This window comes from Solanum dulcamara, chromosome 7, assembly GCF_947179165.1.
Source record: "Solanum dulcamara chromosome 7, daSolDulc1.2, whole genome shotgun sequence".
In the NCBI taxonomy this organism is placed as follows: domain Eukaryota; kingdom Viridiplantae; phylum Streptophyta; class Magnoliopsida; order Solanales; family Solanaceae; genus Solanum; species Solanum dulcamara.
The window spans coordinates 71,269,892-71,297,513 of NC_077243.1; the positions used below are offsets into that span (position 1 = coordinate 71,269,892).

Consider the following 27,622-nt stretch of genomic DNA (forward strand, 5'->3'; position numbering starts at 1 on the left):
TTAATTTAGACCTCACAAGGGACAGTGTGTATATATATCACCTAATGGATATATTCAAGTCAATTTGATCTAATTATGAATATTTATTCACTATCAAAAACTAATTTAAATTAGTTGAACCTTGGTAGAAATGAAAATGTAAACAAAACTAAGAATTAGTCCCCCAACATTATTATTTAGTTTAGTCAAAACTCACCCAAGTAAATTTCAAGATTTCTTCACATCCATGATCCTTTATTTATAGTTTCATTTTTGTCACCTTGATGAATTGCTTCAAATCAACCATTAAGGCAGAAGATGATAAGGAAAAACACAAAAGGCAACCAAAATGATTGATAGAACATAAATACATTATATTACTGACTTTTGAAAGTTTGTTCATAGAACATTTATTTATGAAATTCTATGAACATTTCGTAATTTAAAAGTGAGCCAATCCCTTAAGAAATTCTACTATTGCCTTGACTTACATATGCAGGAACAAAGTTCATAATTTCTTTATAATTAATATATATAAAAAGTTCGTTATTTCCTTGCATGGTCATGACATTAGAAATGTAGTAAATCTTTTATTTTTCAAGTTTTTAAAAATTAAAATCTTACCTACTATTTTAAACTCCTGAATTAAACTATTTAAATTTATATATCTATCAACAAAGTTTCTTACAACAACAACCAAGGTAGGTTATTATAACAAATGACTAAAATTTAGTTAACTTAAAAGAATCTTTTCCAATATAAACAAGTATCAGAAAGAGATGTCTTTTGTGAAACCAAAAGTTTATTTCAAATGATTCATGTGAGAATATAAGAGTCCTAAACTATAACCACAAAATAAGTCATTTATTGAATAAGTTGGGATAATTGTATGTCCCAAAAAAACTCCAACCACTGGATAGTGGTTAGTGTTTTCTATATGCCAAAACTGGCATTGATAATATGTAGCTTTATCTGATACATTAATTATAGAGTTGTCATAGTGGTAAAAATTATTTTACGCACTATCACAAATATCCAAACCCTACAAATGTTAAATTCAACAATCAAGTTAACACGATTAACACATGAAGTTAAAATTGTTAAATTGAAAGGGATGCATATGCCCATACATTGAACCGGAAACACTAGATATAAAACACGGATAGACAAAAAAAAACATTCGATTAATAATGAAGGAAAAAATTGAGATAAAACATTTTCCTTAAAATAAATAAATATAAAGTGTTTAAAAATAGTTGTTTCAGACTAAAGAATATCCTTTTTTGAACCATCCCGACTTAATTTCGGCCAAACCTTTGGTGGTTCTTGGGTATCTATCCCCGCTCGTGACTCCATCGATAAAATGTTTAGCGGAGTGAAAAAGAAAGGAGGTACTACACCTATGATCTCTCTGAATATGGAAGTCAACCGTTCGGTGTACACCGGGCTTCATATGAGTCTGACATGATCTGATCAACGCTTGAAGTTTATGAAGTAACTAGGGCATTGAGTAAGCTTGGATCGACATCATTATCGGCAATAATATCGAAGAAAAATTGCGGTTTCGAGAAGGTTGAGTTGGAGATTCTGCGAAGTATTAGATGCTAAGTTTGATAAAAAATAGACAAAAGTTACACTGAAGATTGGCCGCAGAACAGTATTCCTACCGATGAGCTTGGATTCCTCGGTGCAGATAGATACACTGATCATATCATTCGATTTTGAAGAATTAAATTAGATATAGATTTATTTCTATATTGATATATTATTTTTTTCAAAAGAAAAAAAAATTTATTCAATCAAATAAACCGATGGACAAGGTTGGGTAATTTATTTATTCTTTACAAAAAATCGACTATGTGTCATTTATTACAATTTTATCTGAATAAAAATTATCCGTGCAAAAATACGCAAAAAAGGCATAACCTACAGACAAACACGGTTTATTCAAAAACTTATTACCAAAAAAATAATTAGAAAAAATCGAGAAACATCGATTTTCCCTTTAACCGACCCAGTCCCTCGATTTTTCTGGGTCGGTTTTTGACTAGTTTTTAGTAGTAAATTCGTGAAAAATTTTGTGTCGTAATAAATAATTGGAAATTTTTTAAATATGGCAAATTTTTTAAGCATAATTACTCAATATGAATATAGTTTTTCTAATTACTTATAATGACAAATATAAAAATTGTTATTATACAAATACAATAACAAATTATACAAAAACTGTGTGTTCATACCGCATAATTTTTCCTAAATAATTTCATAGCTATATATTGCATTTGTTGTAGTGACGTTTGTCCTTTTGATTTATAGTATTTCGGAGGCAGCTCGATATAGGCTAAAACTAGCACTAACAAACATGTGCATCGCACGTGTCAACTAACTAATGTCATGAAATATAGGAAAGAGTGTGTTTCATTGAATTTTTTTGGTTCACTTCTGATTAAAATGAGAATAGATATTTTTTGAAATCAGTATTTTTCAAATAATTTAAACAAGAAATGGCTATAAGCACTTGATTATAAGAAATATATAATTATTACTATTTTCGTCATAGAATTCATGATTGGCCATTTTATTTTTATTTTCAGCAAATAGGCGATGTAGATTTATGTTTTCTATCTTTCAATTGAATATTAATTACTTGGATGCATTTGAAAGCCTTGAGATGAATTGCAGAAAGAATGTGAGAATTTTTAATTGGTTAGTTGTAAATAGCCTCAGAGCTATGGCATTGATTTTAACATGTAAGCTATTTAATTTGTTCTTGTTACAAAAAAGTATAATATTTAATATATCGAATTTTTCAAATTTTTTTACGCATTTTTTTATATTTTCATGTTTGATTGGTAAAAGAATTTGAAAAAATCTTTAAAACAAACAAATTCCTTACGAATGAGGAAAATGATTTCTCAACTGAAACAAAGTTAATATATACACCGTGACCTTCGATAGTATTTGTCTAAATTATATACAAATGCTTTTAGAATAATATTTTTGCTTACCTACCTAACACAAGAAAATAAATAAGAAACTCACTTAATTTACTAAAAAATATTTCCAAAGAAAAGCATTTTCCTTCATGCTGAATGCAACAACGAGAAAAATGACTTTGTAAAAGTAGGCAAAACAAGTTTCATAAATAGCATTCCACAAGAATTATCTTCTCTATGTTCTCCAACAAACCCCACCCTCCATAGCCCCCAACACACCACCAAGCACACCTCCTACCCCCCACCCTAGCTACTCCAATAGTGTTTGAATAGATTATATATAAATATCTTTGAGATAATATTTTCTGCTTACTAATCAAACACCAGAAAATAAATAAGAAACCACATTTCTCATGGAAAAATATTTTCCGTTTATTTTCTAATTCTGATGCAAAAGTGGCTCCACTCAAGATAGGTGTCTGTGAACACTGATACTTTAGTTTAATTATCTTAAGCTTATTAGGCACAGTTATTTATTATTCCATCTTTAAGTCCTGAAGTTGATTGATGACTATTGTAGAAGCTACATATGGTCTGGGGCCAATGAGATCACTAGGAAATCTCTGATAGCTCGGTCCAGGGTTTGCTTGCCTAAAGCCACAGGAGCTCTAAACTTGATAAAATATTCACATGGAATAAAACTGCAATTACCAAAACTTGTTGGGATTTATCTCACAAACTACATTTCTATAGCAGCTAGAGGTATTTTAGCTAAAGTACTCGTTGAATTCAAGCCTGGGAAGATCCTTCTTAGACAAATTTATTTGCTACACAATCAAGCTGTGATTGTGAGGTGGAAGAACCTAATGTTCCAAAATCATGCTACACCAAAGGCAGTACTAACTATGTGATTGCATTTCCATGGTAAGCTCCTAGCATTTGATAGCTAGACTGATCAAATGGCTTGCTCTTTATGTCGACAGTGCCATGAGTCTAAAGAACGCTCTTGTTCGTGGACTGTTTCTTTGCCAAACATATCTGGACTAAGGTCTTAACTTGGATACAAAAGAGGAACTTTCCACTGTGCTAATTGGTAACAACATCAGCTTTGGGGCATTGCATGTGCTAAAGGAAAAACACAGAAGGCTGTGGTGTTTAACTAGAATGTGTAAAGCCTTGTATCTTTTTTGTCCAATTTTAGATTTGACAATATTGACATGGATAGAAGACATCGCTCACCTTGTTCCTTCAATTCCTTCTAACCAAATAAGTTACGGCATTCTACTTTTTCAGGCTAGTGTGTGTTTTGGTATGAAAGAAAATATTTCACCAAAAAAGACTATCTTAAAAATATGGAGAAAAATATTATCCCCGGAACATTTTATACAATCTAGGCAAACACTACGGGGGGAGGAGGTGGGTGTGTTGGAAGGTGGGGAGAAACAATTAATAGGGCATGCCATTTATGAAACGTGCTTTTCCTGCTTTCATGAGGTAGGACATTTCCTCATATTTAAGGAACTTATTTTTCTAAGGAAAATATTTTTCTAAAAATTGACGAGAAAATTTAGAAAACATTTTTTCTCCATACCAAATACACTATAATACCATAAAACTGAAGTCTGACAGTACCATAGGTCTCCAGGTAATCTTTTACCAATCATTCCAAACAACCCAGAGACAAGGAAACTAAAGATCATATCTCGAGTTAAAACATACACAACCATAGAATATATTGCCTTTGTCTAGGCAATGGGCAACTTGGCAGGTAAAGCTTCTCAGTATATTTCGATTCTCAAACATTACACTCTACATGTTGAAGATTGACTTTGGATCCAAAAGGGTTAATGCAAGACGATTCATAAAAAGCAGAGTGAAAAAGGCCATGAGGGGTAAACCGATGAAACCAATTGCTCATGAAATGTTCCATGATGAACTTCTGCCACTTCTGCCATACCCTAATCCCAAATAGATGAAGATAACAATATATGCTAACATTACACCATAAGCTTCTTTTTCACAAAGTAAGATCTATTGCGTCCTCATCCTGCTATTCTCTGCAGCCCTCACTTGCAAGAAATAAGGATGAGCCTACAAAACAGGGAGAGAAAACTAGATATCAGGCTTATGCCAGAAATCTGAGAACAAATACAGACACATGATATCAAATGCACTAGTAAAAATAGTATATTTAGACACACACATGTGCAAAACACCTGTGTATATATACCATAAACACACGCGGAGTGCAACAAAATAAAGATGCCATATCATGATGAGGCGATAAAACCTACAAAGGTATGGTTTAAGACATATTCCACACACAGGAAACAAAGAAAAAAGTTGGTTAAATTCCAGGAACCTCGATCTAGTTAGTTACTATTCTTCTCCTACACCTTTCCCCATATAATCTCTTTCCTGGGCATCGTCTTGTTTAAAACTTTAATTGTAGTTGACATTCATAGCCTGGTCCTAATGCTGTAGGTTTTCAAAAGTCACCTAATCCCTTGCTTCTATACTTGGAAACAACAATATGCATTTGGTTACACAGGCAAAGCATAGGCAAAACAGAATTTATGACCCAAAAATAGCAGCTCAAATTATATGGAATTACCATTGCTTCTTTTGCTGTAAGTCTATCCTGATGATCATAACGGAGAAGCTTGTCGAGAAAATCTATAGCCTGCAATTACACCTCAAAATCAAAGTACCAAATTCTGAGCAAAGATTATTTGTTATAGCAAGTTAAGCCAAAGTGGTTTTATCTAACCAAATTACTACAGATTGAAAGGCACATACCTCTGGTGATACTAAATGCTGATTATCTGCATTAATAAATTTGGACCATGGCTTCCTACTGTGTCTGCAGGGGAAGTGATTATATTAAGCATCAATAGCATACATTTTGACTGCAATCAGATATGCCACAATTCTGTGAAAGCTAACTGGAGAAACTTATTTCAGTAAGAATTATGTAGTTTTGTTTGACCAACCAGCTACTTCCACATTTCTGTCAAAGCTAGCTATGATATTATCTCAGTAAGTCAGCAACGCTATCCAGTTGCAGCTCACAGTTGATTTTATACTCCCTCCCTCCCTCCTTTTCTTTGACTTGCTTACTATTTCAGTGTTAGTATACAAACAAGGAAAACAACATACCTAGTGTAATCCCACAAGTGGGGTCGGGGAGGATAGGATGTACACCGACCTTACCCCTACCTTTTTTTAGGGTAGAGAGGCTGTGTGCAGGGTTGCAAGAATTTTTAGTAACTAGTATATTTATAAAAATAAAGAACTATTTCCTTAAATATCAACTGCAATATTGTTCAGAGTGTCAAATGTGTTTTAACTGCTCTAAATCTCTATATCTTTTTCAACTTGTCCAACTCTCACCATAACATATGTCTACCAAACTCGAGTATAATAAATCATTCAAACTTTATCCTAGGTTCTAAAAAAGTCAACCGTGTGAATTTTTTTAGTTTTTTTTATAAGGATCAACCATTTATATTACTCCCTCCATTCATTTTTAATTGTCACATTTGAACTTCGCACACCCATTAACAAAACAATAATTGACATGGTTATTTTACAACAATACTCTATTAATTGATATTTAGTATTAAGTCTTGGAAAATGATTAGGGAAATAAGTAATTAATGCTAAGGGTGAAACATGGAATAAATTTCTTTATATGTTAAAAGTGATAAGTAAAAATGAAAATCTATTTTTGGAATAGTGGACAAGTAAAAGTGAACAGAGAGAGTAAAAAGGAATTGAGCAAGCAATTCATTTCAATAGATTTCTGATTGGTGCTGAACTATTAACAAGGTTAAAGATCAGAGCCCGAAACATACCTACCAACCATCGCCTCCAGCTGAGGATCAAGCTCTAGTTGATACTTGTGCAAATATGCATTCAACTCATCAGTTCCAAGTACCTAAAAAGATAATTCTCCATCAACTCCAATTGATTAGGTAAGATCTACTTGCACCTGATAAGATTTCCTTTCATCAACTCCAATTGATTAGGTAAGATCTACTTGCACCTGATAACATTTCCTCTCTTTCAAACAACTGACTACTCTACTGATCGACGTAACTAGATGAACCTAACATCAAAATTATTATAGACCATTGACCTAGTTGCAGAATTTGTTTCAAGGCATGCAAAGGGATAACATTTGGGACAAAGACCTCGTTGAACCAGATTCTGATCCAGAAAAGACACAACGAGGAGATTGCATGAGCAAAAGCTGTAGCCAAACAGGTTACCTTAGCAATTTTGACAAGCTGATCCTGGTTATCATGGCCATAGAAGAAAGGCTCCTTGCGGAAGATCTACATAAAGAAGAACACGCCTATTAAGCACAATTAACAAGATGAAAAAAACCAATACACAATGCAATCTCTGAACACTTGTGGATCTAATTTCAGAAGGCCCAAAACCTTGGATCTAGGAAAATGGATGAAGCACCATGATTGGCTTAAAGCGTCTTACCATTCCTGCAAACATGCATCCAAGGCTCCACATGTCCAAAGAATAGTCATAGTCTTGCAAGTCAACAAGAAGTTCAGGGCCCTTGAAGTATCTGAAAAACAAAAAAAAACATATTCAAACTTGTTGTGATAGCCTTTTCTAGACCAAGAAGAGGGGATAAAATCAAACCAATGGCCACTAAATATTTGGATAAATTATGTACCGTAATCCAACTTAACCTTACACTGGTTCTCATTTAACCTTGAATATTTTCTAACTTTCTCCAAGAAAAGATTGACTGCTCTAGCATCATTTATGGATTCATGGAGAGCAGTTTGTAAATTCTTTTGTCAAGTCCAGCAAACTTACAAGCTGGAAAGGGTACATTCCATTAAAAGGTTACACTGCAAAGAGCTCCTCTTGGCAATGTATTAGTTACGTAGGTATTAGTAATGCAAGGATTAGTAATACAGATACTATTTCTTGTTAGGTGTTTGGTTCATTGCAACAATATATCATTCAAAATATTTATTTATTTTGTAAACTAAAAAGTAATGGGTTTACAATTATACTCATGCGTGTTTGGCCTTCATTGGTGTCTAGGAAAAAGATAATGACAGTTTTGTCCTTTAGGTACTACTTATTCATGGATTCATTGTTTATTAAGTTCTACAAGAATTAAGTTATTCGTGATTTAAATTACAACCAAACATTGGATAAAGTTCAATAAATTATATATAATGATTATTTCCCTTATACATCATACCAAATGAACCCTAAGAGTAGATATAGTGAAGCCTAGCAGCCTATTTCTGCTAGCATATCAAAGTGAGCGAAGTTCCTTTTGAAGGAGTCACTCACGACCTCATGGTTGGGAAGTAGCATCATAAACATTTTGAGATGGAAATTTGAAAAATACAAAATCCAAAAGCCAACCCACATAACTGATGAATATCTTATGTTATCTGAGGCAGTGTAGTCCATAACTAAACAGCTAACTTAACAAAGACCTACAGGAATAACTTGTGTTCAAACTACAAGCTCAAATTTCCCAGAGGACAGTTTGTAGAGGAAAAATAGAGAGAGACATTTACAATAAGAAACAGTAAATAAGACCTACTTTTGGCAAAGCAACTGCACCAATTCCACCAATCAGTTTTAGCAAAAGTGCCTTACCTTGAAGCCACACGGACATTATATTCCTTTCCTGGATGGTAAAATTCAGCAAGACCCCAGTCTATCAAGCGAAGCTTCCGCAACTCATGGTCTATCATTACATTATGTGGCTTGACGTCTCTGTGCATTATTCCCTGAGAATGGCAATAGTCTAGTGCCTGCAGGTTCATAAAGAAGTTTCAATTCCCTTTTCCTCCACGTAATATACACAAGGAATAGGCCAACGGTGAACTAAACAACTGTTATAAGAAGCTTTATTGTCATAAATAGTGCAACATTAAGACAGAGCATGAACTATGAGTTATTTTGTTTATCAACTTGCTAGTCTAAAGAAGGTTTCCGTTAAGCACCAATATACAACTGAAACAGACTTCTAAAATGGAGGTCATCACAGGTTGAAGGAACTTATTTCCTCTACCCCCACCAGCCCAAAAAACTAACTTCTTTCCTTATGGGTTTTTTTGTTAATACTACTGATGACTGCAAGACCTAGTTGACTTAAAATTTAAAGGACGAAACAGTTGTTACATTGAACTCAGAGAATAAAAGGTCCATCTTTTTTCTCCTTTTATACCCTTACCAACCACAACGGAAGAAAAAAAAACGAAACAGAAAAAATAATACACTACAGGGAAAAGAACATTCTGGATGAAAAAGATACATGTGTACTTTTCAGGTATAAGTCAGTTTAGAAACAACAAACACTACGAATATTTGAACTTAAGGTCCCTACTCCACACCAACCATCTACAGTACAGGAAGGCTCAGGAAATTCATTTTCTTTCTTATGTACACCAGGAATACAACAACATATCCAGTGTAGTCCCACAAAGTGGAGTATGAGAGGGTGGAGTGTACACGGACCTTACCCCTACAATAGAGGTAGAAAGGTAGTTTCTAATAGATCCTTGGTTCAAGAAAAAATAGTCCAGAAAAAGAATAAACAGTAGTGAAAGCATAACAAAGCATCCAGAATAGTAACTGCAACAAAATAATATGATATTCGAAGTACAAGAAACAACAGATCGTAATAGAAGTCGAAGGACAAAACTACAAGAGCAATACTAGCAATACTAACAGTACTAGTATGGACGAATACCAAGACAACACACTACCATCTACCAATTTTCTACCCTAATCCGTGCTTTCCACAATCTCCTATCTAAGGCCATATCCTCAGTTAGCTGGAATTGTGTCATATCCTGTCTAATCAACTCTCCACAATACTTCTTCAGCCTCCCTCTACCTCTCTAGAAACTATCCATAGCCAACCTCTCACACCTCCATACTGGGGCATCTATGCATATCCTCTTCACATGCCCGAACCATCTCAGTCCGCTTACCACATCTTGTCCTCCACCGATGCCACTTTCAACTTGTCCCGAATATCCTTATTACCAATCCTATCTCTCCTAGTATGTCCACACATCCATCGCAACATCCTCATTTCCACAAGTTTCATTTTTTGAACGTGAGAGTCCTTAATTGCTAACACTCTGTGCCTAATAATATAGTAAGCTTAACCACCGTTCTATAGAATTTACCTTAAGTTATGGTGACGCCTTCTTATCACCCAAGACTCTGGATGCGAACTTCCAACTCATCCATCCTGCAGCAATATGGTGAGTTACATCCTCGTCAATCTCTCCATTTCCTTGAATAATGGACCGAAGATACCTGAAGCATCCTCTTTTTTGGATGGCTTGTGAATCAAGTCTCACTTCCAAGTTAGCCCCATGCATTACGTCACTAAACTTGCACTTCAAATATTTTGTCTTGGTCTTGCTCAACCTGAACCTTTTAGACTCTAGGGTCTCTCTCCAAACCTTAGCATTGACTCCGCCATGGGACTTGTCCATGTCTGCAAAAAACATAGACCATGGCTCCTCGCCTTGGATTTGTTACGTCAATTCATCCAATACTAAGGCAAATAAAATGGGCTAAGCGTTGATCCTGCATTATTAAAAGCAATGAAGCGCTTCTAAAAGAGCGAAGTGACATGCTATCGATTTATTGCCTTGGAGCGACCCAATGGTGAAGAAGTGAGCGCTTCTGAGACTGAGGCGAGAAGCATGCCTTTATTAAAAGTGAAAAAAGGATCGCTTAAGCATGGTTAGCATTAACTAGGATTTTTTTAATTCTGTAAAAACACTTATGGACTTCTTTCCAAACATTTTCCTCTTTTGTGCGACTGCCGCTGCGACTCTATTCCAACGACTGCACTACGCTCTTCCAACGAATGCAAGCGCAAGATAAGTTTTTTCATCTCTTTTTCTCTTCTGTGATCCTGCTGATAGGATTTTCAACTTGTTTTGTAATGCTACGGTAGGTCGCGTTCTGCAATACTCTGTTTTTTTCCTGATTTGCAATCTAAGCTTCTTTGCTATTGCACTACTCAGTTTTTTTTTTGCCACTACAATTTCTTCTCTACTTTGTATATCTTTTTCTATGAGTGTTATGCTCTTTTTTTCTAATTTGCAATATAAACTCTCTGCAATACTCTATTTTTTCTGTTCTGGTTGTTTTTTCACTGTTCAATATCTTTTTTTCGTTATTCTGTGATATGTTATGTTTTTTTCGCGATTCTATCTCTGTTTTTTTCCTGTTATGTGACTGCTGTCTCTATTTTCACTGGTCAGTTTTTCTTGTACTAAATTTTATTTTCTTATTCAATGGCACAAAAAAGAGATCCAGTTTGGACGTATGGAACTCCAATGGGCAGTAACACAAAAGTCAAATGTGTCTTTTGTGATGTGACATACAATGGCGGAATATTTCGTCACAAAAAACATCTAATTGATGGTATAAAGATGTTAAAGTATGTCCAAAAGTCCCAGATTTTGTGAAGGAAGAAATCAGAGAGTATTTTAGGGGGAAAAAAGAGTTTAAAACTCAAGTGATCTTCCACTAGCTGAAGGCTTTCTTTGACATTTTGAGGGAGCCCCATTGGCATACTCACTTTAACTTCATTATCATCAACAAGATTAACCAAGGATGCTTCATGGTTCATTTGAGTTTTAAACTCATTTTTAGGGTAAAATACTCTTTGATTTCTTCCTTCACAAAATTTGACTTTTGGACATGCTTTAACATCTTTATAACCACCAATCAAATGTTTCTTGTGACAAAATATTCCGCCATTGTATGTCACGTCACAAAAAAAACACATTTGACTTGTGTTACTGCCCATTAGAGCCCAAGTTGGATCTCTTTTTAGAGCCATTGAATAAGAAAATAGAATTTAGTACAAGAAAAAACTGAACAGTGAAAACAGAGACAAAAGTCACAGAACAGCCAAAAACAAAAAAAAAGAAATAAACATAAGCAGAACAGCGAGAAAAAAAAACAGAGAAAGATCACAGAACAGCAAATAAAACAGAGACAGAACAGCGAGAAAAAGAAACAGACACAGATCACAGAACAGCAAAAAAAAAAGAGTTGCAGCACAGTAGCAGAGAAGCTTATATTGCAAATCAGAAAAAAAAAATAGAGCATAACAGTCACAGAGAAAGATATACAAAGTAGAGAAAAATTTGCAGTGGCGAAAAAGAAAAACAGAGTAGTGCAGTAGCAGAGAAGCTAATATTGCAAATCAATAATTAAAAAAACAGTATTGCAGAACGCGACCTACAATAGCATTACAAAACAGCACGTTAAAATGGAAAATCCTATCAGCAGGATTGCAACAGAGAAAGAAAAGAAGAAGAAGAGGAGATGAAAAACTGACGATACGCTGAGAATCGCAAGTCACACAAAAGTCGCAGCAGCAGTTGTACAACAAGAAGGAAATGTTTGGAAAGAAGTCCATAAGTGTTTTTACAGAGTAAAAAAATTAGTTAAAGCTAACCTCGCTTAAGCGAGCTTTTTTCTCGCTTTAGTAAAGGCAAGCTTCTCGCTTCAATACCAGAAGCGCTCGCTTCTTCACCATTGCGTCACTCCAAGGCAATAAAGCGATAGCCTGTCACTTCATCGTTTTTAATAACACTGATTCCACCACTAGTCCTCTCAATGCCTGTCATCTTAAAACCTAGGCAGCTTTCTGCTCAAGTAAATTGCAACGTATGTGCAATGACAACATAGCTTCAACCTTCAAGGTAGAGAAGTAGGATCCCAGTATTGGGGCTTGGCCCTTGCCTCTTGATACAAATACGTATCTATTGTACGTCTTAGGAAAAAATCAATTCCAAGGATCAAACTGAAAAATACTATTCAACTCTAATGTGTTAAGAAACAACAACAACATACCCAGTGCTCTAATGAATTAAGCAATTATGGCATAGGTAACTCCAATGCATTGAGCAGTTATGACAACCAAGAGTACCAAGAGAGTTAGCACTAGCAGAAGCATGAAACCGTAGTGATGATGGATATTTTAACCCTATCCTCATAGACACAGTAAAATGGATAGCTATGCATGTTCCTTAGGTACATGCAGTTCTTTGAGTACTTCATTACCCATCTTTTCACTTATCCTTCACACTTATCTCCTAAAATAGCTGCAATTTCTAAGTTGAAGATTACTTTACATTGAAATAATGCCTTGTGAAATTCGTTTGTCTATTTGACATTCTTCAGATAGTCTAAAAACCAGCCAATGTACCCCAAACTATGTTTCTCAGGACCTATCTGAGTGCACATCTAGAGGTCGAATTTGTTGAATAAATTTTAGGATACAGAGAGGTGGATCCGCATATGGGATACACCTAATAAATACTCCCTACACTTCAATTTGTTTGCCCTGTTTTGACTTGGCATGGAGTTAAAAAAAGTAAAGAAGACTTTAGAATCTTGTGGTCTTAAATTAAAGATATGTCAAATGTACCAAAATGTTTGTGGTCTTAAACATGTCATGTGCAAAGTTGAAATTGAAGGGTTGCCAAAAAAGGAAAGAGACATTCATTTTTGAAACGGACTAAAAAGAAAAGTAGGACAAACAAATTAAAACAGAGACAGTATACAATATATGTAGCAATTAGTTATTTAAGATTGTTCAAACATAACTTATATTTTGATTAACAAGGTGATATAAATCCTATGTTGCTTGGATACAGGTCCAGGTATCCAATAAAGGGGTAGATCTATATCAGATACTTCATCATATAAAATTTAAGATTTGTGGGTATAGATTTGTGGATAAGATTTGTGGGTATAATTAATTGAGTTATTAAATTAAAGCCGATAAAATTAAATTCTTATATAATATATATCACATAAACACAAAATCAAACCAAATACTCATCAACCTATACTTCTTGTCCATCGATGTAGTCAAAGCTAGAGGTGTCAAATGAGCAAGTAGGGCTAAATTTGGACGGACCAAAATGGGTTGAGTTAATAAATGAGCGGTCATCAATCCTAGATGAATTGAGTCAAGATGGGCTAAAGAATGAGCCATAGGATGGGCCAAAGAATGGGCCATAGGATAGGCCATAACCCAACCCACATGGGTCAATTCAAACTAATTATTCAACCCAACTTTTAGAAGGATCAAATTGGGCGAGTCAAAATAGATTAAGTTAATAAATGAGCAGGTTAAAGACCTGCTCAAATCCACTGTGGATCTGACACCGATCCCAAACTGTGTTGGAGGGACACGAGCGTGTGACAAGGATGTTAAAGGATTTGAGCAACACAAACCCCAAACAAGGGTTATGCTTTTATAGTTATCAACCTCCTTCTCCAAGTAACTCCATGTGAATAGTAACTTGAACCAAAGGACCCATCATAAAATAAAGACAACAACAACCCAGTGAAATCTCACAACGTGAGGTCTGGGGAAGGTAAAGTGTACGCAGAACTTACTACTACCAAGGTAGGACGGCTGTTTTCGAAAGACCCTCAGTTCAGTAAAAGCATAAAAAGAGGTCAGATAAGGATAAGAAGTTCAAAGCGATATGAAAAAGCAAATAACGAAAGCAACACAGATAAAATAGAGCAATCAAAGTACAGAAAGTAATAGATAATAACAGAAATCGGACCACAAGAAATTATGGTGCGCTAATGCGCCTACTAATAAGAATAACGAGACTATGAACTAGCCTTCTACCCTAATGTGGGTCCTCCACACCCTCCTATCTAAGGTCATGTCATCGGTAAGTTGTAAATGCGTCATGTCCTGTCTAATCACCTCTCCCCAATATTTCTTCGGCCTACCCCTACCTCTTCTAAAACCATCCATGGCCAACCTCTCACACCTCCACACTGGGGCATCTGTGTCTCTGCTCTTCACATGCCCAAACCATCTCAGTCGCATTTCCCGCATCTTGTCTTCCATCGAGGCTACTCTTACCTTGTCTCGAATAACCTCATTTCTAATCCTGTCGCTTCTGGTATGCCCACACATCCATCTCAACATTCTCATCTCGGCAACTTTCTTTTGGACGTGAGAGACCTTAACTGGCCAACACTCCGCCCCATATAACATAGCTGGTCTAACCACCACTTTGTAGAACTTGCCCTTAAGTTGTGGTGGCACCTTCTTGTCACATAGCACACCGGAAGCGATCCTCCATTTCATCCACCCTGCCCCAATACAATGTGTGACATCATCGTCAATCTCCCCACTGCCTTGCATGATAGACCCAAGGTACTTGAAACTACTTTTCTTTTGGATGGCCTAGTCACCAAGCCTAACTTCCGCGCCAACCTCCTGAGGTGTCTCACTGAACTTGCACTCTAAGTACTCTGTCTTGGACCTACTCAGCGTAAACCCTTTAGACTCCAAGGTATGTCTCCAATTCTCCAGCTTAGCGTTAAGTCCGCTACGGGTCTCATCGATCAAGACTATGTCGTCCGTGAAAAGCATACACCATGGCACCTCACTGAGGAAATCAAATTTAAATAGCAAATGTTAACATAACACCAACATCACACATGATTTCTTTCATGACTGAGAAGATTGAAGTGCATATGAAAAGCTATTAAAAGTTAAAACTCACAAAATTGTCTGAAATAAGGCATATTCTCAAGAGATTGCCGGTCACAAACCTCATCTAGAGATGCACATTCCTTTTGGCAGGAGACTCAGAACACTTTCCTATCGTGATGGGGTTGCATTAGGTATCAACTCTTAGTTCGTTTTTATGTCTTATTAATGGATGAATGACATGGGATATACAAGGAGAGGTGGCATGATGTATGCTACTTGCAAATGACATAGCATCTTTGATGAGACTCGCGGCGGAGTTAAAATAAGCTAGAGGTTTACAAACAAACCCTAAAATCTAGAGGGTTCAGGTTGAGCAGGAATAAGACAAAGTACTAGGAGTGCAAGTTCAATGACATCACTCACATGGCAAATGTGCAAGTGAGGATTAATACACAAGTGTTCTCCCAGAAAGGAAGTTTCGAGTATCTTAGGTCAATAATTCAAGGAAACAGAGAGAGTACTGATGATGTTACACATTGCATGGGAGTAGTGTGAATGAAATGGAGGCTCGCATCCAGTGTCATGTCTTGTGTGATAAGAATGTTCCACCAAGGACTTAAAGGTAAGTTAAATAAAGTGGTTGTCAGGTCAACTATGTTGTATGAGGCTGAGGCCTCATTTGTTTGCACTTAATCAAGGTCTTAATCTTAATCTTAATCATTCAGATCTAGACATTTAGGCCTTATTTGTTTGCACTTAATGAAGGTCTGAATCTTAATCATTCAGATTCAGCCCATTAATTGCGTTTGGTTTTTAGGTCTGAATCTGAACCATTCAGATTCAGCCCATGAACTCCAATTTTTTTTAAAAAAGCCTCTTAATGGATTTGAAAAGATTTTAGGTCTGAATCTGAACCATTCAGATTCAGCCCATGAACTCCAATTTTTTTTAAAAAAGCCTCTTAATGGATTTGAAAAGATCTAAATGAATCAAATCTGTAGGAGAGTCTTCACAATCTTCACACTTATTAAAACGCTATAAAAGAACAATGAAACGCCTTGCCTCTCTCCCTCTTTGCATGACTTTATTCTCACTGCTACAAACTTTCTTCCTCTCTTTTTTCAATCAAACACCAATTTCTTCCTCTTGAAGTGGTAAGTTTTCATAATCTTTACAAGTATTATTTTAATATTAACAATTTTTATGGGGTGTATTGATGTTTATCAAAGTTTTGAGCGAAAAATTACTAGCTATGATTAAGAACAATAACTACGTATACATGTTTGGGGTTTCTTATTAGAATTTGGTCTTAGGCCATTAAGTTTATTGAGACTCTTCGATCATCAAATTCACTTGTGAGATTACACTAGATGTATTATCATTGTTGAATTATGTACATACTTGAGTTGTTTTATTAAAATTTTGTTTTAGGCCACTAATTTTATTGAGAGTTTGTATGATCAAACCATTTGTGAGATTACACTAGATATATTATTATTGTTGAACTATGATATACTTGAGGCCTTTTATTAGAATTTTATTTTAGGTCACTAATTTTATTGAGACTCTTTGTTCTTCAAACTCTCAAACTCGCTCTGGAATGATCAAATCTACTTGTGAGATTACACCAGATATATTATTATTACTGCTATTGTATTTTAATCTCCAATACATGTGAATCAGAGAGTAGTAAAAAGAAGAAATTTCATAACATACTACAACTAGATTAGTTTTTGCTTCTATATTCTTAATATGAAAAAAAACTTCGTTTTTTAATCTTTTTAATCATTTTGATCGTCTTTGTTTAGTTATTTTTTGTTGCATCTGTTCATATGTTATATTTATTATATTTTATATTTCAACTATGAAACAATCCAAGACCCCACTTGTGGGATTTCACTGTGTATGTTGTATGTTGTAGCATGGAATAATCTAGTGAAAATTCAAGAGTGATTTGGAAGAATTTGGGGTAGATAAGACTTTTTTAGAAAATTTTATTCAAGAAATATCCTTAAACAGGAGACTTGGAAGTAGTTTGAAGCCAAACTCATGGAATAAGGTTAAAATAGCTCTGAAAACCTATCATGGATTTGTTGTTACCCAAAGACAGATGAAGAATCGTTATGATTATCTAAATAAAATATCAAACTTGGTTTTCAATAACTAAAAAGAATGACAATATTTATGATCCAACAACCAATACTATTCTGATTTCTAATAGTGAGTGGAATGAGTACATAAAGGTTAGTATTATTTAATAAATATTTTCTTCATTTTACTGTAATAAAAAGGGTTAATGAAAACAATTTGTAAAAAATCTTAACAATTTAATATTCAGATCTTAATAACGTAACATCTTAATATTCAGATGTACATTCAAATTCAGACGTCTTAATCTTAATGCACATCTTAATATTCATATGCACATGCAGATTCAGACGTCTTAATCTTAATAAAAACAAATGAGACCTGAGTGTTAGCTAATCAAGAACCCGCATGTTCATAAGATAAAAGTAGTAGAAATGCGGATGTTGAGATGAATGTATGGACATACTAGAGAGATAGAATTAGGAATGGAGATATTAGGGACAAGGTGGGAGAGGCCTCCATGGTGGACAAAATGAGGGAGGTGAGGATGAGTTGGTTTGGGCATGTGAAGAGAAGATGCACATGTGCGCCAATGAGGACGTGTGAGAGTTTGGCTATGGTGGGTGTCAAGAGAAGTAGAGGTAGGACGAAGAAGTATCAAAAATAGGTGACTAGACAAGACCATCACCTACAACTTACTAAGGGTATGTATGACCTTAATAAGAGGATATAGAAGTTGCGAATTAGGGTAGAAAGTTAGTAAGTAGTCAAGCATTGTCTAGTTATCCTTATCCTTCGATTTTATTATTAATTTTTTTTCCTTTACTTCAGATATCGTATTATTTGTTGTTGGTATCGTTCTCTTCTCCATTATTTTCAGCTTGACTTCTTCACTACTCTAATTCCTTTCCACGACTTTGTTATGCTTTACTTGAGCCGAGGATTTATCGAAAATAGATTCTCTACCTTCACAAGGTAAGGGGCAAGGTTGCGTACATACAACCCTCCCTAGACCCTACTAGTAGGATTAGACCGGGTATGTTGTTGTTTCCTTTACTTGTTTTATGACAAAGAAAACCCGCAGCCGTTACCTTTGGGTGCACACAGGGTAAAACCCTCATTCCTATGCAATAGCTCACAAACCACACAAAAAAGATAACCCGCACTATGCAAGCCCGATGCGACGAACTTGACCCAGAAGGCAAAACCCCTACTTTTACTGGCAAAGGGTTTCAAACTTGAGACCTCCAACATGAAAGTCCCAAGCCCAAACCACTGGGCCACACCGAAGGGTGTTATTTCCTTTACTTCGATTAGCATATTATTTGTTGTTGCTTTTTTCCATTATTTTCAACATGTCTTCTTCATTCCTGCATTTGTTGCTGCTTTGGAATGCGTTACTTGAGTCAATGGTCTATACTCTATCGAAAACAGTCTTTCTACCTTCACAAGGTAGGGGTAAGATTCGCGTACACACCACCCTCCCCAAAATTGTGGAATTACACTGGATATGTTGTTGTTGTAATCCATAAAGCTCTTGTTATAAGAATTCACTTTTAATTTGGGGCAAGGACATAATTACAAATTATAAATTACAAATTACAAAGTCTGCCTTCTATAACTGTGTTAGTCACATAAATGCTAAGGAATTTACTTAGTAGATTCCATCAAAAGAAAATGAGAATACATCTACAAAATGTTCAAGTGCTTCCAAAACCTTATCTCTGATAAAAAGAGTGATTCTGCATAAAACAAAATGGAGGGAACTCCCTTGTCAAACATAAAAAGTCGTATGGGATAGGCAAACCTACAGCTAGATAATAACAAGACATGCATAAAACTTATATGTTCAGTCATATGAAAGAAAGAAGGAAACTGAAACAAGGGAGACATTGAGGGACCAGAAATATTGCCCGCAATCAAATGGATATCCCTTTACCTTGAGAAGCTCATATATGTAGTAGCGTATGTCATAATCCGTTAATGTTGGGTATAGTACTTTGAAATCTGTACTGTTCACATACTCAAAAATTAAGCTTGGAGTTTTTGAGTGCTGGTCTCTGACAATATCAAGGAGTTTGACAACATTTGGTCCGCCACAGAGGTTCTGCAAGATTTTGATCTCTCTCTTGATCTACACAAATACCATCAATAACAGTTCAAAAGTATGTACACAAAAGCAATTAAACCATTTGGTTGAAGTTCAAAATTAGAGACGAGAGAAGATAGAAAAAAGATTCACCAGCGGATACATAATGATACCAAACTGACTAAAATAAACTCAATAAAAAATTGACCTATATTTTACATATTCAACATGACTGAAGCAACCCACTTTACATACATATAACTTTTTACAGAGCTCCACATGAGCAAAAGCTACCTACTTCCCCGATATGCCTAGACAGTAAATCAACACATATAAACAGATTTAATTTGACCATAGACGAGTTTCATAAGATAGATACAACTTCTCTATAAGGCTGTTATCATAGATGATTTTCATCAAATGTTAGGTTAGCAGAAAGTACTCTGTGGTATGGTATACAAGGCAACAGCAACATTATACAAGACAGGAAATAACCAATTTTACAATTAAATTTCTTTGTGATGCAGAATCTTTTTATTTTTTATTTTTTATAACTGACAAATCCTTAAAGCCCAGTTGGTGCATGGTCCAAATTCAGTGGATAATGTACCCACCCATTAAACCTTCTCCACTTAAACACCAGACTGTTGTCTGCAGGTTTGAACACGTGACATTTGCCTAATCAATGTTGCTCATAGAAACACAATGTAGTCCACCTGTTACATAAAGTACCAGTAACCTAAGGTGAAAATAAAGAACTCATACCTTTTTCTTCTTAACAGGTTTCAGGATCTTGATTATGCACTTCTCATTGCTGTTAACATTTATACCTTCAAAAACTTCACTATATTTTCCTCTTCCAACTTTTCGAACAACCTCATAGTCATCCTGATCACTGGAATAATAAAACAGAAGGAAGGTTTAATGAGAATAATACAATATCTTTGAGTTTAATTAAGTTGAACTAGTCAAAGAAAGGATTCTGAACTGAAACAAAATCTAATGAAATAACTGGTACCATCATCCTAACACCATTTGCTGAAGTAAGATTTAATTGTCAAAGGAAGCCCAGTGATGTGATTCCAAGACATCAGAGGACTTGGAACTTGAGAAGCAAAATATCACAGGACTTAGATTAACAACCTACATACTCCTCTCTTTTGCGAGAAAAGGTTTTTATAGTTTCTCTTGAATTGTTTTTTACTCAAGTAAATGCATAACCAATGACATAAGGCCAAATGAAATGGTTATAAAAATCTGTACATATAGCAAGTAACTCAGAAAGGATCTGAAGGCATCATTGTTTTTTGCGACAAAAGGAGATGGAAGTGCAATGATAAGGTTATTGACAATATAAGGATGGTGGACTATTTGGAAGGAAAGGAATGCAAGGATTTTGAAAGCAAATAAGAATCTGTAGTAAGTACTAAGTACATATGGTTATCCCAAGTGTTTTTTGGTGTAACATGGCAATTGCAAATGATATAGAGGCCATGGTTGATTTTTTGAGCTCATTACACAATATGTGATGGAGCTACCCCTTGTAAAATTCCCCACAGTACCTACTGGTTTCTGGACATTTCATATGATACCCTTTTAACAGTCAGAAGAAAAAAACTATTTGACAATGTTCTGACACTGTTATGATGGAAGAAACTAACACACGCTCCAAATTGCATTTACTAGAGTACATGGGCCTTGCGACGTGACATTGAGCAAGAAGCTGTGGAAAGAAATAGCTGTTATTAATGGGCTGATTATTAGTCCATGTGCAGTAAGGGGAGATTTCAATACAAACAGATTCAAAGACGAGAAACTGGGGAGGGTAAGAAATACAAGATCAAAAAGAACGTTCTCCAGAATTAAAAATGACCTTTCTTTGGTTGATCTTCCACTTCATAGAGGCACATTTTTACATGGTTCAGAGGCACTTATAATCACAGAGTTTCTAGGCTGGATAGATTTCTTTTGATGAGACATGGAATGAGTAATTCAAATTTTTAAACCAAAGAGTGTTGGCCAGAACAACGTCAGATCACTATCCTACTATTCTTGAATGTGGAGAATGGGAAAAGGGGAAAGGATAATCAAGTTCAAGAATATGTGATTTGAGCACAGGGGTTCATTGAGATGGGTAGATAAATGGTGGAACTCTTATAATGTAGAAGGAAAACCTGATGCTTTGTCAGCTAACTGCTAAGAGGCTAATATTGCTGAAAATGACATTAAAAATGGAATAAGGATGTATTTGGAAGCTTGGAAGGAAGGAAGAATAAAGCTATGAAGAGATCAGAAGAATTGGACCATCAGGAGAGGGGAGAAGGGGAAACTCCGAAAAGTTGTTTTCACAATTTTTGTTCCAAATCACTCACAAAAATTCAAAAACAACTCCAATTTGTATTCATGTTCCAAACACAACTCCGATTTCCAAAAACCATTTTCAACTTGAAGATAAATACTTATCCCTCTGTCCCATTTTATGCGGCACCATTTGACTTGGCACTGTGTTTTAGAAAAGAAGAAAGACTTTTGAAACTTGTGGCCAGAACAATCTCTAGATATTTGTGTGGTTATAAATCATTTCATTAAGGGTCAAAGAAAAATTTTAAAGTTAAATTGTTTTTAATTATTGTAAGATGACATTTTTTGGGATGGACTAAAAAGGAAAGGGTGCCACATAAAATGGGATAGAGGAAGTACTTTTTTTCAAATTTCATAATTCTTATATCCAAACACCCACTTAGATAAGCATACACACAAGTAACTTCATGGAGGAAATATTCATCTTTTGAAGGAAAATTTACCTTAGTAAACGTGTTTTGGATGGAATCCTACATACATGAGGCTATTTTCTCCAATCCCCTCTAGTGTGGAAAAGAAACTGAATTCTAGGAGAAACCAATTCTCTTGGGAAAGGAAATGGCCAGAGGTGGATTTTGGAGAAGAATTTGCAAACTGTGGGCAGAATAACAGAAGTACAAGAGTAGAGGTGGGAAATAGTTGCAAGATTAAATTCATGAAAGATTTTTGGGTAGGGAATAAGTGCCTTAAAACAAAATTTCCAACAATGTGTAATTGTTCTACTAACAAGGACGGATTTCTGGCTGAATTCTACTCAAGCGCAGGGTGGCAAAAATTCTAGGAGAAAGCTAAAAATGTGGACTTGAAGAATTCTTCCAATTCTTATAGCAGTTGATCGATACAGTTATAGTTGAGGATAAGGTGGATTATTCGATCTGTTTAGCGAGCAGTGAGAATTTCTTTGATCTGGCTAGCAAGCAGTGATAAAACATTCTCTGTAAAGAGCAGTTATAGAGCATTACAGAAACAGAGCGGTAATGGGAGGTATCATGGCCATGAAAAATGCTTTGGAAGACTAAGCTTCCCACTTCTTTGGGGCCTGTTTGACCCATGACAAACTCCAAAAGAGAGGAGTTGCACCGGGAAGCAGGTATTTTCTATGTGAAGAAGCTCAGGAGACTGTTAATCACCTTCTACTTCATTGCAACTTCTCAAGGTAGTGCAGGAATTTCTTTTGGAGTATTTGCGGTGTAACATGGGTGATGTCAGGAAATGTCTAACAGCTTGTTGGATTGCTGGCAGAATCAGAAAACAACGAACAAGCTTAAACAGATATGGAGAACAATTCCACTATGCATCCTATGGACCCTATGGCTGGAAAGAAACAAGAGATGCTTTGAAGATAAAAAGAGTCGCATTTCTTTTAGAAGTGTATTCATAATTTATAATTTGGGTGTAAGGAGGGCCTGATTGAGGATATGAACCAGCATATTGACTTTCTAGATAAGCTAGGAAGTTGTATGTTATGGCAAGATAGATTCGAGATTCCTGTTCTGATGCAATTGTTATACCACCTTGGTAATAATTTTTATCCTACCTTATCAGGAATAAAAGAACATTGACCATAATTATTCAAGAAAAACATATGCTAACCAGTTTAGCAAGAGATGATCTCAATAGCCATCTTCAAATTTCTTTGTCTTAATATAGAGTACGCAACATGATATAATTCTAAATAAAAATGGCGCAAGGATTTGTGCAAACAGACAATAGCGAGGCATCAGCCTCCAGAAATGAAAAGAAATATCGCATACATGCATAATTCTTTTTTTTATCAGTTGCATACGTGAATACTTTTGCAATATATCAGTCTCCAGCTTATTCTAAATGTTTATAAATGTCAGTAATGAAAACATTGTAAGTTTGGGAACCCATCCCTGAAGCAATAGGCTTCCATCTAGCTAAGAAATAATCATGAAAGCTAGTGTAAGTGGAAGACTGGAGAGTTCTCTCCTTGCATGAATTTCACATCAGAGGCAAGTTCCCCAAATGTGAAATAAAAGGCTTTCTTTTGGTTATGTCCATTAAGATTAGGAGATTACCAGCAAAACCAGCACCCATACTAAAAGCACCTGAAATTGTCTTCAGCAATTAATCTACCATTCAATCATCTATGCATTAACCCATACTAGTCAATCAACTATATGAATCCTTCATATCCATTATGCCATATTCTGACTTGATTAGTTCTCTAAAAAAAAGGGCAGCCCGGTGCACTAAGCTCCCGCTATGCGCGGGGTCCGGGGAAGGGCCTGATTAGTTCTGACTTGATTAGTTCTCTATACTAAATAAATGTCTCTTAAAGCTCTAAAAAAAGTAAGGTTCTCAATCTAACACTTAAAGGGGTTATTCCAATAAAACGAAGCATTAATTGTGGGGTCAGGGGAGCAGAGATGGTAATATGACACATCATAATATACAAAATTATTAACTACATAATTATAATAATCAATACTAGGTGATTAGAGATGAAAAAGAAGCATTAAAATTACTCCCATTGTTCATTAAGGGGTCGTTTGGTAGCTAGTAATGAAGCAATTTATTCATTTATTAAGAGGTGAATAACTAATACCATGTTTGGCAGCTGGTTAGGAGGCAAGTTATTAATGTATAAAATTAATACGGTGTTTGGTTTGCAATTTAAAAATCCGCATAACTAATACATATATAAGTTATGACCGAATCTATATATTATTTTATGCAAGTAAATAATGGAATAACTAATATATGTATACTTAAACCATGCATAACTAATACCAGCATAACATAAAACATAAAATTCTCTCTAACTAATTCCTACATTACTAATACTTGTGTAACTCTAACCTGCTACCAAACTACCCCTAAGCGCTTCATAATCCCTTCAATAATTAATCAATCAACTATGTCTCAATCCATACTAGTCAGTTTGGCTTAATGAATTTGGTTCCTGACTGATACTACATAATTATCTTTTAATATAAAAGTTCTGTACAATACTAACAATTAAAGGGCTTCTCCCAATAATAATAATAATAATAATAAAAGGATTAACCGAGATATCATAATAAACAAACATAACTTCAATCATCAATTACTAAGTAATTAGAGCCAAAAAGAAGCAGAAAATAATTACCCCCATTGTACAGTAAGGGCTTCATAATCCCAATATTCCCTAGGGCGAAGCACATTGACATCGGTGTAAACACGAGCTTTCGACATAATTTTACCGTCAATCTCCAGTTTGGAGCTGTTGATCTTATTAAAAGTGATGAAATTTCCGGCGACTGAATCAGGAGGTGACGCAAGTGGAGCACGATAAGCAACAAGGACAACGCACACTAAAGAGATACGAAGGAGAAATTGAGCGCATCTTCCATGTGAAGCCACCGCCGTGGTGTAATCAACGGCGATTGTACACTACTATGCAGTCCAACATTTGATTTTGGGGATCCAGTTTTGGGTGTGAAGTTGGATATACTGGACAGGGAATTTGGGTCTGAACCTGAGCCCTAAAATTATCTTTAGTGGTCCATGCCAATTGCCTAATGGGTACTTTCTAAGATTAGTGGGTTTTTTTGGGAGTTTAATTTTGAAAAATATATTTAGTCATAAGATATTCGTAGTTCTATTAAATGACATTTAGAGAGGATATTATGCACAGATTTTATCTCAATCAATCTTCAAATTAAAGGAATTTAGAAAAAATATAGTAATGGATGTGAAATTTATAATTGATTCTTATTTAAATATACAACTCATATATGAACTTTTTGTAATTCATGTAGCTCCATCTTTTATTTACATCCTTATAGCCTATGAAATGGGGCAAATTTTATTTTTAATAATAACGTGACAAAGTTCTTGCACGGATTTTTTTTCAAATAGATTGGTGTTTTTACTTTTATCTTAGATATCTCTAGTGTTTAATGTATGTTCATGTTCTCATTTAATAAAGAGTTGTTGACCAAAGTATCTTTGCCAATGCAACTGCTATGCCGCTTGAATCACACTAGCCCCCGTCATTGTTGTTGTTGTTACCGTTCTCGTCCAGAGGCGTTTGAATATAGTAATTTTAGAGCCTATTTGGATTGACTTATTTTAGCTATTTTTAACTCAAAATAATTTTTAAACAATTTTATAGTATTTGGGTAAAATAAAAAAATTGCTTTTATGCCAAAATTATAAAAATAAGTCAAAAGTCAAAAATTAAAATTTCTGACTTATGGCTTTTGATTTATACGTTATAAGTCAAAAGCCAATCCAAATAGACTTTTACAATTTTGCTTCTTCTTCAACTTGACTAAGTTTTTCTTATTGTATATGCTAGTTTTGTATTTTGTATTATGTTTTCCTGAAGTTTGATGTGTTTTGGGCCATTTTTGTGTTGAGGTTTTAAAGTTAGGAAAAATTACTTAACTACACTTCATTACTTATTATATTTACTATTATTCCCTTTTATTCTAAAATATTTCAAAAATTCCTATTTATATTCAAAACTCACCTTCATCCGGATACATCACTCTTGAAACCCAAGACAAGATTTTCTTTCCTATTTTCACTCGATCTCTTCCTAATTTCACTCCCTCAAATCACTGCAGTTAATTACCATTTTGAATTTCAAAATCAGTTCTCTCTCCACTCAATCTCAACTTCCTTTTACTCTATAGGTAATTTTCGTTCTTCTTCATCTTCAGTTATTCTATTTTAATTTTTTTTTGTATCTTCTTACTTCTGATACATATGGATGATGCACCTTTATTTACTATTGGTATTACCCAATTAGACATGCATAATACTGATTGTCTTCATAATGTTGTTGAAAATGCTTTAACACAAATCAGATCTGAACCAATAAAGGATCAATTAAATATGGCGAAGCAGAATTCTAAAAAGGAGAAGTCGAAGAATGATGTATCTTCGTCTTTCAAAAGCAATGTGGAAACCCCCCCCCCCCAAAAAAAAGGGTAGAAAAATTAGATCCAGGTATAGATTTTCATTGTAAATTTCTTAATTTTGATTTTTGATTCTAGAATTGCAGTTCATTGAATGCTGATATTTTTTTTTTGATGTATCGTGTTCTAAATGGTGTTTGTTGATACATAAAAAACCTAATTTTGTTATTAATTTCGGTTCTTATTACAAGTCGAACAACATAAGGATATACAGAGTTTAAAGTTTTAAAGTGCATCTCGAGATGTTTGTAATCAAATTTATGTACTTTATACAAAAAAATAATACATGATACATTTTTTAAATTAAGGTCTTAAGGAGTATCAGGTATATTTTTTGGTTTGATGTGTATCTGATACATTGGAATCATCATTATGTATCGAATTTATAAACTGGTTATGATACATGTTTTAGCTCTGTTTATCTGATATAATTTGATCTATTTTTTGATAAACAATTTGGACTAGTGTTTATGTATCATGAACATTACTTTTGTATCATTGCAAGAGGTTTTGTAGAAAAATCCTCTCCCAATATATCTTGTTGTTGCACTGACTTGGGCTTAGCAGATGATGTGGAAGGCTTTGAATGTAAAACAAGTATATTACCATGTATACACCTAAATTAAAGGTGGCTGGAGAGAAACAATATGAAACATTGCCTGAGCCAACTAAACTTGCAGTCCCAAGTTCTGTTTTACCAACTTTTTCATCT

At 34.8% G+C, this 27,622-nt stretch overlaps 1 protein-coding gene across 1 annotated transcript; it reads right to left on the reverse strand.

Annotated features, from left to right (window-relative positions):
• Positions 1–4,555: 4,555 nt before the first annotated feature.
• LOC129893970 (casein kinase II subunit alpha-2) lies at positions 4,556–25,504 on the reverse strand. The gene is made up of 10 exons (XM_055969433.1): positions 25,092–25,504; positions 20,381–20,510; positions 19,466–19,660; positions 8,571–8,728; positions 7,416–7,506; positions 7,190–7,255; positions 6,773–6,855; positions 5,715–5,778; positions 5,530–5,598; positions 4,556–5,006 (listed from the first exon to the last, which is right to left on the reverse strand). Exons 1-10 carry the CDS (start codon positions 25,175–25,177, stop codon positions 4,947–4,949), a joined length of 1,002 nt encoding a protein of 333 aa, XP_055825408.1. The 5' UTR covers positions 25,178–25,504; the 3' UTR covers positions 4,556–4,946.
• Positions 25,505–27,622: the final 2,118 nt, after the last annotated feature.

Excerpts from the sequence above, each read along its gene's own strand:
- LOC129893970 (XM_055969433.1), bottom strand. The coding sequence starts at position 25,177 with ATGTCGAAAGCTCGTGTTTACACCGATGTCAATGTGCTTCGCCCTAGG. Across the intron at positions 7,256-7,415 it reads GATGCATGTTTGCAGGAATG|ATCTTCCGCAAGGAGCCTTT; the intron begins GTAAGACGCTTT and ends TTCTTTATGTAG. Across the intron at positions 5,599-5,714 it reads AGCATTTAGTATCACCAGAG|GCTATAGATTTTCTCGACAA; the intron begins GTATGTGCCTTT and ends GTGTAATTGCAG.